Source organism: Vanellus vanellus (assembly GCF_965231255.1).
Source record: "Vanellus vanellus genome assembly, chromosome: 16".
NCBI classification, from domain to species: Eukaryota; Metazoa; Chordata; class Aves; order Charadriiformes; family Charadriidae; genus Vanellus; species Vanellus vanellus.
Genome location: NC_138921.1, coordinates 14221446 through 14236858, shown reverse-complemented (window position 1 = coordinate 14236858; position 15413 = coordinate 14221446). Strand labels below are relative to the sequence as shown.

General features: G+C 45.9%; 1 protein-coding gene across 1 annotated transcript; it reads right to left on the bottom strand.

Annotated features, from left to right (window-relative positions):
* Nucleotides 1–4257: 4257 nt before the first annotated feature.
* LOC309678776 (histone-lysine N-methyltransferase SETD1B) lies at nt 4258–14849 on the bottom strand (the record flags this gene model as incomplete). The annotated part of the gene is made up of 7 exons (XM_082491926.1): nt 4258–5881; nt 6642–6779; nt 7157–7276; nt 7938–8069; nt 8360–8526; nt 10737–12293; nt 14573–14849. 7 exons carry the CDS (start codon nt 14847–14849, stop codon nt 5708–5710), a joined length of 2565 nt encoding a protein of 854 aa, XP_082348052.1. The 3' UTR covers nt 4258–5707.
* Nucleotides 14850–15413: the final 564 nt, after the last annotated feature.

The following is a 15413-nucleotide window of genomic DNA, read 5'->3' as shown; positions in this document are numbered from 1 at the left end:
ATCCCCATCCCTTCAGCTACAGAAGCCGAAAACTGAGCTGGGAAGTCACCCACGGCCCAGGCTCTCTCCTGTCTTTTCCATTTCCTCCTCCATCAGCCACTCCATTCCTCTCCGCTCCGGGTATCTCTTCTAATAAAGCTCAGAGAAGCCACTTTGACCACCACCACATCCACAGCAGCCCCCGGCGAGGGAGGGTGGGGGGCACATGGCCGGCTCCAGGCTGTGCTTTCCTCAGCGGCTCCCCCCTCCTGCAAACCACAGGTAACAGAATCCATTTCGGATTTGAATAAACCGATTTAAAAGAAAACAACCAAAGGGCCTCTTGCCCCAACAGCCTTGCAGCATCACCCAAACCAGCAACACTAACACCTCGCTTCGTAGGTTAAGGGCTTTCACCTCCTTTAAAGTTAAAAAATAAAAGATGTGAACTTGGAAAAATCCAGGGCAGAGGCTGCAGGAGCAGGGGATCCCCTCGCCCGCCCGGGCAGCACCTCCGAGGGTGGATGGGTTAGGGACACCCGGCAGCGGGGCCAGCGCCTGGCCGTGCTTCGGCTCATACGGGCTGTAAAGATTTTTTTAATACTAAGAACAGTTTTTTTAAGTTTATAAACTTAAATCACTCACATATTTCTTTCACGCCACTCATTTCCTGCTCACCAGAATTAATATTTTCAGTAAACTTTGCTGAAAATCAGTTCTTTGGACTGCTCTTTTTCTGGATCTGGCTCCTTGAGCTATCACAGTTCCCAGCACAGGTCTGAGAGCAAAAAGCTGTCCTGGCTATACATTAAGCACAACATAATTTTTCTGTAAGAAAAGTCAGTATATTTATGGTTTGCTTTATAAAAGTTACTATAATACAATGGTACATAGTATTCAATTCACAAAAATATGAACAAATATATACAGCATGACACATCCACAACAAAAACACTTTCTTCAAAACAAGATACATACTGGTGACAGATTCTATATGCACAAAACATCCCTAAATTTATAAATTTGCTTAACGAAAGAAAAAGCAGAAATCCTAAATCTTCAAAGCAGAGTTGTTTTTTTTAAGGAACTTAAAAAAAATATGTTTTGTTTTTTTTTTTTTTCATTTATTGCAAACCATTTTACCTGCCTCCTTTTAAAGGAGGCCCTTTATTTTCACACTGTGAATTAAAACAACCTGTTTATAGAACCAGAAAACTGCAAGGATTGGGAGCCGGGTGTTCTTCCATTTTGCTTTTAAAACTGCCCATTTGTTTTAGAGTGTCCGTTACGATGTGTTTCTTTTCACTTGGACAAATACTACAGTGGCAATTAAGGAGGAAACTCATAAAAACAAAACAAATATTAAATTGAAAAAATCCAGTTGCAAACTCGCTTAAATACATTTTAGGTTGTCTATTAGACTGTACACATTTCCTCGCTCGAAATAAATAGATTTTGCACATTAGGTTTCAGACTGGGGGGGGGGGGGGGGGGGGGAAGAAGAAGCCTTGACTTGGCAAATTTTTGTCTTCAGTTTCTTAATGCTTCTAATTCCATCTATTTATTTGACAAAAAAACATATTTATACAGAATTTACATTATACAAAGCTTGACACAAGCTGTAAATGCCACCAGCTCCTTTGCTATACTTAGTCCTTCTTCCTCCCCGTCTCCTCAACATGATTTAGAGCTGGAATATGTTTAAAAAGAACTCCAAATTACAATAGTCACTTTTAATAAATTATTTACATGCTCTTGAAGTACAAAGAAATCAGCAAAAAATTTCAACATGTTTCTACAAGAAACAGTGTTTGAAGAGAAGATTCTTGAGTTGGCCTATGTACAGAAGATGCATTTTTTTATATACTTCAAAATCCTTTTTTCCTTAATTTTTTATTTTATACAGAAATGCACTGAAATGATCCCTGAAAAAGGTCACAAAAACCGGAACTGAAACTACTGTATACTTTGTTGGAGTTTAAAAATGTTTTGTTTTTTGTTTTGTTTTTTTTTTCTTGTAGAAATAAGCTGCTCTATACAATATAAATATCTGAAGATGACCCCTTCCCCTCCCAGACCCCCCATAGTCACAGACCACTTATTGGGACCAAACTGGAATCGCAAACTGGGCTGTGACCCGAGTGGATAAATGAAGGTGCTGGGCAGCGGCAGGCGGGATTTGCAAGCGCAGAGTGCGCTTCCTAGAAACACCAACTGCGGAGGCGTCTGCACCCTGAACTCAGCTTCACGCCGGGAAACTAAAGGTTTTGACTTATATTTCCAAAACTTTTGCACTACTCTCTTGGGTCATTTCACCTAGTGAGATAACGATTCTGCAGGGAGCGTAGCCAATGTCTCTCTCTTTTTTGTCTCAGGATTCAATTTAAGTGAAAATAAACTGGGGACAGGCTTTTCAGCAAACGGAACAACTTCAGTAAATCTCTCTGTCGAGCAGCACGCAGCGGTGAGGTTTCCTTTTAGTCCTTGCCACTACTTCCATGGGGTGCCGGGGCGCCTGTGCTGACCATAGGACTCGAACGCCGGGCCCGATGCAGGCTGGCGCACACCTTCTGCCTTTCTCCTCGTCTCGTCCCTTTCCAAGTACAAGCCAAGGTACCCAGGAGGGATTCGAAAGGCATCTCCGCGGGGCTGCCTTCTGAAACCACCCCTGTGGCTGCAGGGCTCCCCTGCCCCGATCGGACCCCGCCGGCTTGCAGGGACAGGGCAGCCACAGGCAACTGCGGCAGCTCATGGAAATCACTAAACCGGACTTATAATCCTCACCATAAAATGCCCTGTTTTGGGGCACAGGGCAGCTCTGCAGTCTGAGACACAAGCTGGACAGGTAGGACCCTGCAAGCCAAGATTTATGGAGAAGAGAAGAGAAGCCTCAGGTTTGGCTTTGAGACCAGACTAACATGTTTTTTTCTGAAGTGCTGGAGGTCCAACAGCTCTGTTTCCTTCTGGGGGGCTACTGGGAGCTCAGCTCTTCCAAAAACTCACATTCCTTGCCTGGGATTCTAAAAAGGGATGGGTTACAGGCAGTTTCAGAAGTACCCAAGGGATTTAGGCGCTCACGGTCTTTGGCACCCAAATCCCTTCGGTGTTCCTGAAAACACAGTTAAAGAACCCAACCTGTAGGTCTTGTTTCAGAAGACCACAACCTGCTTCCCCGCCTCTTCTCAACAAAGATTAAGGCAAACTGCAGGGGCTAATCCTGTCCAGAGCACACAGATACGCTGGGAAATACAAAACTGTCAGCAGGTACTTAGGGGCTGGGACATTTGGGGAGTCTTCACCCCCACAAATCCACCGTTAATGCACTGGTTTGATGGACCAGAGAGGAAGAATGCCAAGGACATCGGCAGAACTGCCGCACGCAGGGGCTTCAATTCTGAGACACAGGAAACTTCTGTGCATTTCCAAAGCTTTGAAAGTAAAAGGCCAAGCTGTAGAGATGCCAATTGGAGCGTCAACACAACAAGATGAACCTTATTTTTTTTTAAAAAAAAGAAAAATAAATTGAGCAGCTGGTTTAACTCCCAAATGCTCCTGCCATCGCTGCAGTTACAACCAACGTTCAATGACAGAAACTAGTTGTGCTTCTCATAATTTTAGGTTCTGGGTCACCGTTACCCAATTGCTGGAGAGATTTATAAAGAGGGGACGGGGGGAAACAACGAAACAAAACCGAAATAAGAACAGATGAGACTATGGACTGTCCAATCTCAGCGACAATTTCCTCGCCCTCAGACAGAAATACAGGCGGTAATAAGGCAGCTCGTAGCACTCTGTGTGTTCCCGTTCTTTCAGGCCTTTTGTCTGAAGAAGAAATTCAAACGCAGAGGTCTAACCTACACTACAAGCTCCACGCCACAGCGCGGGCCTGGCAATTCCACGTAACAGCTGAAAAAACTTCCAGGAAACTCTTTTGCAAGGTTGTAACCTCTGATCGTGGAGCTGTGGTCACATAGCAATTATCGCTGATTTTAAAAGGCTACAAGAATACAGCTGTGCAATTTGTTCCGTGGGGAGAAGATGTTTGGTTATCCAGATAATCTTCCCATTTCATAATGACATTGCAACTTCCCCTTACAAGCCAATTAAAAAGGTTTTAGTACAACTAATCTCTACTTTTAAAGCGGGAGAAATACAATGCAAGTTGAAAAACTGATCCTGTCTATACCTGAATGGTCGTGGAACATTTCCAGATCACATCCAAAGAAGTATTTCTTTGGTGTTTTGCCCCATTTTTAAATGGAACCTCTCGAAGAACTGCAACCTTCACCTCAGCACATCTACAAGGACAAAATACATCGAAAAATCATTTCAAAATAAGCCTTTGAAATCTAAAGAAGTATTAATTTTCATGCTGTAGATGGGGGAGGACAGGATGGCTCCCGCAGCCTGCTCTCAGGGACACTTTTACCATGTTCTTACTGGAGGGATGGGACCATCCCAGGGCACGTTACTGAGTAACAGAGGGAGGAGAGTGGCACGGCACAGCTCGCTCCTATCACAGGAGGCATCTCCCACATTCAAGGACAGAGCAAATGCTCCACGTAAAGTTCTGGAAGGGCAGGGAAATGCAGACAAAAATGAGAAAAATTAGTACAAGACACACTTCCCATCTACAGGAAGAAAATCCTGCCATAAACGTGGGCCGTAGTGTATGCTTACAAGGAGGGTAAGATTTCTACAGCATAAACGCCGGCTGAATTGTCCGCTTAATTTCAGCCTCAGCCTTTATTGCCTGCAAGACAAACCGATCTTCAGGAAATGGGCATCCCCAAAGGCCACGCGCCGTGCCACGATGCTACAGCTACACAACTGACGCGACTTCTTGCTAGTGATTGCGGTATCCAAACATTTTTCATGTACGGGTGCAGAGGTTTTGATCCCCCAACATACCAGCATGGCATGTGAAAATTAGAGACGAGCCCAAGGCGCTAAGTTGAGGTCTGCGGCTGACCTGACTCTTCCCCGGGGTGTCCGGCTTAGGGGACTTGTTTAGGCTCATCCCTAACGAAAAGGCAGGACAGTTCACCTATAGTCTCGTTGCGGACGCATCTCCATACACACACGCACACAAGCACACGCACACACCCATTCACACACCCTCAAGCCTCTGGCTTGCTCTGTAACATCAACCTTACATTTATTTACAGCTTACTCCGAGAAATCTGTGCAATTTCAGCCAATCAAGCTCCCAACAAACCCTATATGGCATTTTCAGTCTCTGCTTCACATTTAAACGTTGAATGTCTTTTTCAACCAACAAAACTGATGAGAAAAAGGTAGCAGCATTTATGAAAAGATGAAGGTTTATAACAATTAAAAAAAAAAGGTACCATTATCCCATTATGGAGCATTAATGTAGGGACTGAACAGAGAAGCTAGTGTTTGGATAGACCATGCCACAAAATGGTAGTCACCTTTTTGTGTGCGTGTTGGATCTGAAAAGGAAAGAGCACCTGAAACATGAACAGTCCTTGTAAGCATGTGCGCTTTTTGCTTTCATTCGTGATCCTGGCAGAAGTGCGAAACTTGCTTGGTTTTTTCTTCTCTTTTTTTCCTCTTTTTTTTTTTTTAATTTTTTTCCTTTTTAAATTTTTTTCTTCCTTTTTTCTTTTTTTTTTTTTTCCTCTTTTTTGGCAAAGTGCAACCACACCTGGTTACCACAGTTTTGACATGGCCGAAGGTGCAAGTGTGACGAGAAACCTCGAGTTCAGTTCAGGGTTCCCCTGCAGTTCTCAGAGCCACATAGACATGGGATTTTTACATCCTCAATTGGAAACTTGTAGTCATAGGTAATTTCCTCATTCACATTGATGTGCTGTTTGGAGTAGATGACGATCTTCTTTTGAGACTCCACCGTGATCACTTTAGCATAACAATTTGGCTGCAAGGGTGACAGAACAAGTAATGATTTAGGCTCCCGATGGCCATGGCTTCCCAGCCTCCACATAATTATTCCAAGCTAAAATAGAGCAGGGCAGTCCTTTCCCTCGACAGCCTCAACCACCCTTCCGGAGCCTGGACCCAGGGAAAGCGCGATGCTAAAAAACAGAGCAGCCCTCCTTCTGCTCCTCCAAAATATCCACATTCTGGTCATTTGTGGTGCAAAAGAGCCCGGATAACTCTCCACCAAGTTTGTCACAGGCTAAAAGCAGCTCAACTAATGCTTAATAATTTGCTCAGGCAGCCAAGTCTTTGAGCGTAGACTGCAGCACAGAGCAGAGGGGAAAGCAGCTTCTCCACCTCCTGGGGCAGAGAATAGTTTTCCCATACGGACACTAAAAGGAGACTGTTCCCACGGAGTCAATACTACAATGTTGCTATTTAGCAACAACGCTAAAATTCGGTTTGTTTTAAGGAAGTATTTGTTAGATACATTTGAACAGTGTCCGTCAGGGTCCCCCAACAGCCTCAGGAGGATTCTGAGTACACTCTGTCTCACTGTGCGTTTCATTTCTCAGGTCCCTCAAATCTCTTTACGCTAGTTTAGAATCTGCCTTGATCTGCTGCAGCTCATTAACATTTAATCATAACCCTGTGACCCCCTGCTACTTCTGAACATGGCCCCAATCAAAGTTAGCAAGGACTCAATGGGTTTATCAGCCTGTCAGAGTACAATTATATGCAAAAAACATGATACTTACATTGCAGCTGTGATTAATAAACCTGGCGAAGTTTCCGCATTTCGTGGCATCGATGATGGTGTCGTGATCGACTCTGAACATGTAACTGCTTCCGATGCCTTCATCCTCGTATCGCTTTTCACGCATGTCAGCAATGACCTACGGAAAACCCCATGTGTAGTGTCAGGTCATGCCACAGCAGTGATCTGTGAGCAGAGACCTACACAACACTCACCTGAGCTGCGCTCGTGCCACTCAACAGACATATGATCCCAAACACCCCAAGAGAACACAGACCCAAATGAAAACACAGAAGGTCAGGATGGGCTTCTTGCGAGCTTATGTCCTAAGGATTTGAGTGTTTAGTTTCTATGGGGTGTTGAAAATCCCACCCTGGTACCTCCAAACCATATGCCCACCTCTGCATAGCTCACACAGCTAACGCCTCACAGCAGGGACCACAACCCCAGCGATCGGGCTCGAGCACTCCTTTCAGGGTTGGATGTTGCGCAGATTTCACCCACAGTCCAGCTTACCTGCCTGATGTTCTGACCCACGTATTCAATCACCATCTCATCAGCTGCAATGGGCTCCATAGCAAAAAGGCCCCAGTCATGAATGTGGCTCTTGCAGAATTTTAGTTTTTTCTTCCGGAACTGCATGAAGAAAACACCCCAAAACCCCAACCCTGAATTAGCCACAGCACAGAAAGGGAAAGGCCACCCCTGGGTCCAACATCTGCAGTACCCTCCAAGCCACAAGCGGTGCTGGGGCACTTCAACCCAATGTAGTTTCCTTCTGTCTTGCGGTGACAGAAAGGCAGGACAGAGGTCATGGGAGGTCTCACAGAGTTGCAGTACTTCGGTTTTTACCGCTGACCACACACTGGAGTGAACAGACCCTTTGAGGCCATTGGTTTCTGTTCTGTATAACCCTGATGGTTCCGAACAGGGCTCAAGCACAGTGATCATCATACACTTATCTGGAGCCATTTATCATCCAGCTCGTGTCGCTGCTTCTCACGAGTGAGCATATTGGACTAAGCGTCACATTTTCCTTGTGACTGCTCTGTTCCTATTTCTTTAGGTAAATTATTTGTATCAGACATTGTATTAAGTTGTACTGTTGTTTCAAGTTGCATTACATGGAAGTACAGGAGAGCCGGGTACCATTCGATCCTCTGGCACACACAGAGGTGCCCAGTGCTGAGATGGCCATCACCAAGGTGAGACCAAACTGGCAGGAGGTCTCCTGCCCTGGCCTCAGCCAGCTCCCAGCCAACCCCTGCACAAAGCAGCAATCCACAGGGTGACCTACCTTGAGTTGGTTGAATTTAAGCAGGTCACTGTCACAGCTACCAGTGAAGGAGGAGAGGAGCCTGCGTTGCTCTGACCGCCTCTCGGAGCCAGCCCGGGTGGAAGCATGAGGTTGGGCAGGGATGCTCATACCCTGAGAGGACAAATGGGCGATCAAAGCTGACTCAACGGACCCAACACCCTGGAGCCTCCCTGGGAGCAATCCCTTATGCTACAACACATCACTGCAGAACTTGGGGCCTCCTAAAACATCCCACATCAAACACTAACGCCTCCCTGGCAGCTCCCGGACAACTAAACACAGGCGTAGCAACAGCCTCACCTCCCTCCTTGCCAAAAGGCAGGAAGCAGCCACTGTGCGTGACACCGTATAAAACCAAATCCCATTCGCACCCCGACAGTCAGCGGAGGACACGTCCTCACCTGCGTGTCAGCTGGAGGCTCCTCCGCAAAAGCTCGGCTATTATTGAGGTATTTAAGTTTGTCCTTCTTATCAATTTTGTAATAGCCTTCACTTCGCGCACAGCCCGTCACGTGCTCCCGCATCCCATCATCCCGCTTCTTTTTCTTGGGGGTAGAAAAGCTAGTAGGTGGAAAGAAGTTAAGGAGAAACACAGCCACGGGCAGATTTTAGACAAAACTCGTGACAGTTACATGGAGCTAACACCAGGAGCCTGGAAAATTTTGAAGGTTTGGGGGGGGTTTGCAAAAAGTAGCAATATTATTGAAAAATAAAAAAAACATCACCGAAGCCCACGTGCCTACAGGAAAACCAAGCACAGTCTTTCCTTCTTACCCGCATGCTTTGGGAAACTAAAGTAAAGAGATAATGAAAATGTAAACATAAAAAGGTTAAGCTGTCAAGAGAAACCTGTTTGAGAAAGGATTTCCCCACAGCACCCACTACACACACAGACAGCAGCTGCCCAACCATCTGGACGTACCATTTTCTCTGTTTTGAGTGACACGCTTTTGTTCTACCTCTAGAAACTCCCTGCAGCCACCCCGAGCTCTGAAGACACCGCACTGATCTCACAGCAGCAATCACCCCCACCAACTAGGGCTAGAAGCAGCACAGATGGGCAAGAGTTTCTCCTCAGCTCAAAGGGCTTGGAGAGAGACGCCGTTCTCACCAGCCTCAGTAAATCAGCTCCTGATGGGAAGGGGTAAGACCCTGTGCAGATGTTTCAAACCCCACTATCCCGATCAGTCAAGAAAACCTGCAGCTGGCCTGGCAAGGACTCACCGCACTGACAGGCAGAAGGCACCTTCAGGTCTTTGGCTTCTGGAAGGACAGTGGAGCTTTACTACTGGCAGCTCACCCCAAAAACACAGCCATGAAGCCTACGACGATTGAGATCTACCCAAAAATGCTCCCTGTGAGTCATAATATATCCTTAACACCAGAAAATTGAAGCAGAGGGACCATAAAAAGCAAGAAGTGATGGCCTTGAAATCAGAGTGCTGAGGCGTGAGCTTGCTCCAAAGCAGGTGAACCCTGCAGGTGCCTTCACACCTATCATGCAGTGTGGCACGGGATGAACCGGCAACTGGCTGCAGATGATTTTTAAATGGTTTTAAAAGCGACTGTAAATCTGCTGTTACAATAATCCTTATCAACAGGGAAACAGATTTCAAATATTTCCACTACGTAAGTTGCCAAACGCAAACAGATTTAAACGCCTGGTCGCAGGCACGCCCTACCCTCAGCCGCCCCCTTCTGCCCTTCGCTGCCTGGTGGTCCCCCACCCCCGGAGGGACAACTACTCCTACCCTGAAACTGGTTTGGCTTTGGGACTGTTTTCCCGAACGGGGCAGGTGCAGACTGAGAACTACCGGGGATGATGCATTTCATCACCCTTTTTGAAATTTTTCTTTAAACAATTAAATAAATCTACTTCAAGAATACTGCACTGGTGTGAAAAGGCAGAAAATTATCAAGTTAATCTTACGCGTTTCCCTTTGAGATGCAGAGAAAGAAAGGATTAAAACGCACAGCTCAGCACTGACCTCCACTTGCTTTTTGTAAGTATCATATCACTGACTATTTTAAGTGGTTTGGGCTTTTTTGCTTTTGTGTCTTGCAGGGACAAAGGGATGAGATATTTTAACTCCACGCAATCTCTAGCAACATATAAATCTGTACATCCTTCCTAAAAACGTTATTAGAGAGTTCTTAGGTTATGAGCACAGCCTTTTAGGCTCTGCTCTGGAGATCACTCCTGATGGCTGTACACATGTAGAGTGTCCTTCTGAGACAGCGTGTGTGTCCCAAAAATACTCCCGAAGATTCAAAGCTACAGCCTATGCTGCCGATTACCAGATTTATTAGTATTTCAAACTCAAAGCAAGTCAAAGCTGCTAGCACCACTAACTCATCCTTTTGGGCACAGATGGTGAGATTATTTTTACAGCAAGTTTTAGCCCCAAATTAAAGCTCTGTACGTGCGGACTAGAAATTCCACAGGCAAGCTGAAAAAAAAAAACGACTGGTTTAAATGCAGACAGAAGCTTCTCAAACTAGCAAGGAAATGTCCCCAGAAGAGGTGCATACAGATTTTCCCTGCACTCTTAGATTGAAAATGCAGCAAGAACAGCCACTTCTGCAGTATTTTTATATTGCAGCTTCAGGGAATAAAACGGTCTAAAATTCCCTGCTGATATAAGCAATTGCTATTCTAGTAAGCAAATGCTTCTTCCACCAACAAACTCAGTCTTCTGCATTGTAAGTCCGACACAATGACCATCAAGTGCATCGTACATGTGTTGTGTAACACAGAGCACCAGTGAGAAAGGATATAAGGATGGAATACCCACAGGGTGTCATTGAGCCAGTCCATACCATTGTCCTGCTGTAACAAGCGGTCATATGTGATACACATGAATTTGATATCTTCCTCATCTATGCCTCCATTCCAAATATCATACAAAATGGTCATCTCCTCAAATTCGGAGCGTGGCCTGAACTGAGGCCGGGGTGGGGAATACTCAGGAGAAGGAATCACTGGGAGGTCCTCAGGTGTCTTCTTCTGCCTTCGCCACTGTCTTTTAGGTTTTGCGTGAGCTTCTTCTTCCTTGAAGTCTTCATTCCACTGGTTCTCCAGTTCCTTAAATGGCAGTTTCTCGGCAACCGTCTCAGCTGCCATTTTCTCGTGGAAACCGTCATTCCTGAAGTCCAGGGTGACAGCTTCAGGGTCTTTCAGTCCATAGAAAGCATCAGGATGTCCACTCAACAGCTCTTTGCCCACAGCGCTTTCCACCAAGGCCACTGGCACAGGAGGAGGTTCTATGGTTTTGCCCGAGTAGACATCCAACGAGAGGACAGAAGGCGGTGACCGTTTTGGTCGACCTGGCCTCCTTTTGGGAAGGACAGAAGGTGGTGGGGGAGGAGGAAGAATAGAAGCACCAGTGGGTACTTCTGGTGAGAGCAAAACAGATTTTACTTCTGCCTTGCATTCCTCAACGGGCATTCTTCCATCTCCATGCATGCATGGCAGGGCTGCTACAGGTATTGGCTCATCAGGTGGCAAACCCATGTCCGTGTGGAAATCTGCTTGTGGGGGGCTGGCAAAGGGGATAGGGGAAGGAACACTGTTCATGCTGATCGTAAGGGAAGCACCAAGAGGCTCTTTAAAGGGTTTCTCATCTAGCTCATCCTCTGACTGTTTCTTGCCAGACAGAAGGCAAGGAATGGTAGCACCAGCCTCTGGGAAAGTAGGCGTGAAATTGAAATCTCTCCCAGGAGTCCGAGGAATGCCACTGTTAATGCCAGGAGATTGGGATGGGTAGGAAAAGGGGCTCCCTGGGACTTGAGGGGAACTGAGGGTCAAGCTGCTTCCCGTAAGGGGAGCATCGCTTCCTGGCGTGGCTGGAACAGTGTCCGTGCTCTGTGACTTCACGAGGGGGTGTGAAGACTTGGCCAAAATGTCCCGCCCAGGAGTCCTAGGAATCTCCTCTTCCACGGACGTTTTGGTCACCATTAATTGTTCAGGGAACTTTTCTGGAGGGACTAAAGATTCTTCTTTACCGGGAATCGATGGTAAGGGAAGCATGGAGGATGGCACCTTGTGGGCTGGAAGCAAAAGAGTATCAGTGTCTGAATGGATCATCACCTCCCGTCCGGGCGTGCGAGGCAGCCGGTCATCTTCCTCCGCTGCAGAGGGCAGTTTTGTTTTAACCCGAGCTTCTAAGCTGCTGTCGTCAGACTTGCTAAAGAAGCTGCTTTTATTGGGCAGAGGTTCCCCGAAGACTCCCACCGGAGTCGAGACACAGAGCGCCGCCTCCTCATCTTGAGATTCAGGTTTTGGACCTTCCTGTACCTCTGGCTCCAGCATGGCAGCGGGTTCGGACTCTTCCTCTGAGAAGGGGAAAAGAGAGAAGAATCAGGAGCTTTGTTTCCACTTGGTTACTCGCCACTTGCCAGTAAAGACATGTTTAAGATGCCGCAATTACAGAACAGCTCAATTCTACTGGGAGGCCTTAAAAACTCCAATGCTTTACATTTTGGAGGCACAGAGTGTAGAGTAATTAGACGCTACCACAGACATCCCTAATGGACCATTAAAAAAAAATGCACTATTAATTTGAGAATTAGCTACGACGCAGGCCAGAACGAAGGTCTTCTGTTTTCAAAACCCCTGACCACCTTTTGTAGGGACAAAAGAAGAATTAGCGCATTGTGGGGCGATGACTTTGGAGGAGAGCTGTCAGAGCCCTAAGCTATCAATTTTTCTAATGTGGGAAGGTAAATTAATTGCAAGGCCAAGAAGCACCCTCAGCTCTCCAAGGAGGGAGCAGCAAAGGGAGGAGCATAACACTCTTGAACAACACATGAAGGAGACGGGAAGCCCTTGTAGTGGAAGAGGAGACACTCAGATGGTATCAATGAGGCAATTTATATGCTTCTCTCTCCGCAGCAGGCTCATTTGTCTGGAGTTTATTTACCCCCTTAGGGCCAGGGCCAAAAGGAATCAACGGTGAATTTGGTTAGGCAGCTCAAAATAACATTTTCAAGTGGGAGAGCAAAAGGAAGTGAAAATGCCTGGAGAGTTGGACGGGAAGCGTTCCCCATTTGTGCTGAACGAACACCAGAGAGTTGCTGGAGAAGGGCCCAATCCCTGTAACTCCTGTAGGACCGGGCTGGGCTGCACAAGAAGGCTGCACCTTCCACATGTCAAGGTGCCCAAAGGCAGGTCTCCCCAAATTTATGTCCTTCCTGCACAATGACCTGTTCTAGAAAGGATCTGTGCAAAACAGGTTCTTCTTTGCCTTACCCCGTTTAACACTTTGCCTCTTTATGGCTTTCAGATTTGATGGCAGACAAGGAGCGACAGACTGTGCAGGGACTTGATTTCCAGCTCTCCAAGTCCTCAGACATCAGTCCTGCCCAAGATTCACACTGTAGGCCACACTAGATGCGCTCTCTCTGTTGGCACCAGTTTTTAACGTTTTAATTCCCCCCCTAGCTACAGAATTTGTCAAGATTTACGCATCTCTCTCCTATTCTAGTAAAAGGTTTCTAATTTCCTTGTGTTTGTCATGGTTTAACCCCAGCCAGCAATCAGGACCACGCAGCCACTTGCTCACTTCCCCTCACTGCCCAGAAGAGTAGGGAGAAGAGGGAGAAAAGGGAGAAAAGGAGGGGAAAGGAAAAAAAAATGTTGACATAACGACAGTTCAATAGAAGAATGGAAAAGGAAAATAACAACAACAACAATAATAATGGTAAAAGTATACACAAAATAAAGTGATACAACCCAAGTCTCTGAGCCCTGACTAACCCCCACTTATATACAGAGCATAATGTCTACGGTATGGAATAATGTCTATGGTACGGAATGATGTCTATGGTATGGAATATTCTGTTGGCCAGCTTGTCCTGTCTATGCTCCTTTCAGCTTCTATAAGGACCTGAAAAAAGTCCTTGACTAATATAAACATCACCTGGCAATAACTAAAACAATATGCATTATCAACATTCCTTTCATACCAAATCTGAAACATGGCAGTCACTAGAAAGAAAATCAACTCTATCCCAGCTGAAACCAGGACAGGGTTAAATACAACTCTGTGTTGAGTGAAGACAATTTCCTTCTTCCAGAAAACCAGAGAGCATCACTCATTTAAAAGGAATAAGTAAAAACCCCACACAAATAATAATATTACGAACCAGATATGATTCTGAGACTCCACTCACCTGACCCATATAGCTTCCCAGTCACATACTGCTTTGGTATTAAAACCAAAAAGAGCCAGTAGTGACTCACTAAGCACAGATTCCCGTTCTGTTTTAGCAGCCATGGCTTTTCCGTCTTGAGCTTCAGCCACCACACCATCCAATCAGTCACCCTTGGACGATGACAACTGTTCAGTTCCTGTAGGACACTAACTAAACTGGCCCAGGATAAGATTCTGGATACAATAACCACAGTATTTTTAGTAGCAGATGGCTTGTGCAGACCTCCTTACTAGAAAGGAAAGTTTAGCACAGACCTCTTTCCCTGTACAGATAACTCCTAGCCAAGACTGCAGGAAGAAAGTGAACAAGGGAAATACACAACTGTACGTATTGGATGTGGTGAGAATACTGTACTTGGAAATGTGGTAAAAAATGCCAAACCATATGGAAGGGCATACCTGGCCTACAGATGGGAGACAGCGCAAGTTTTGTCTCCTGGTCTCTTTCCATAACCAAGTGTTTCAGTGTTTCAGCAGCAATAGATGCCTCTGGGACTTCACCTTCCCCTGCCTTGATTTCTTCCATGCCTTCATCTTTCACTGCCAAAGCTGGCTCTGCGAGTCCCAAGCCTGTTGTATCCATGTAGTCATCCACAGGATATAGCTCCAAAATAGTCTCCCTCTCATCATCAGGAAGCTCATGACCAGCAGGTTCATGCTCTGTCTCAGCAACCATGGGTTCTCTGTCTTGATCTTCAGCCACCTCTTCCTCCTCTTCTTCCTCCTCCTCCTCCTCCTCATCTTCATCCTCATCTTCATCATCCGAGTCTGAACTTGTCTCGAATTCAGAGGAGTCCTCACTTTCATCGGATGATTCAACTTCAGCCTTGGAAGATGAGGGACTTGCTACATCTACAAGAAGAACAAATTACCATTAGTTCTGCTTTCTGACTTCATTAAACAATCAGCTGCTATTACAGGAGCAAATATCACTTCCACTCTGTAACAGCATGAAAACATCAGCAGCAGCAGTCTGTGGGTTCAAAGGAGTCACCTCCCAACTTACTTATTTTTGCAGAGACTTACAAACCACGTATTTGGATGCTTACAATCATCACCATACAATCGGCAGTTCCACAAGCAGCAGAGCTAACAATGCCTGGCACCTTGTCCACATGGGTCTTTTGGTGGATTGCATCTTTACTGGGGTTGTACTAAGATTTTCTGCTGCCTTCACACAGCTTTAAAATGTGGCAACTACCCTTCCAGAGCAGGAACTGATTGACAGGACAGCAAGTAA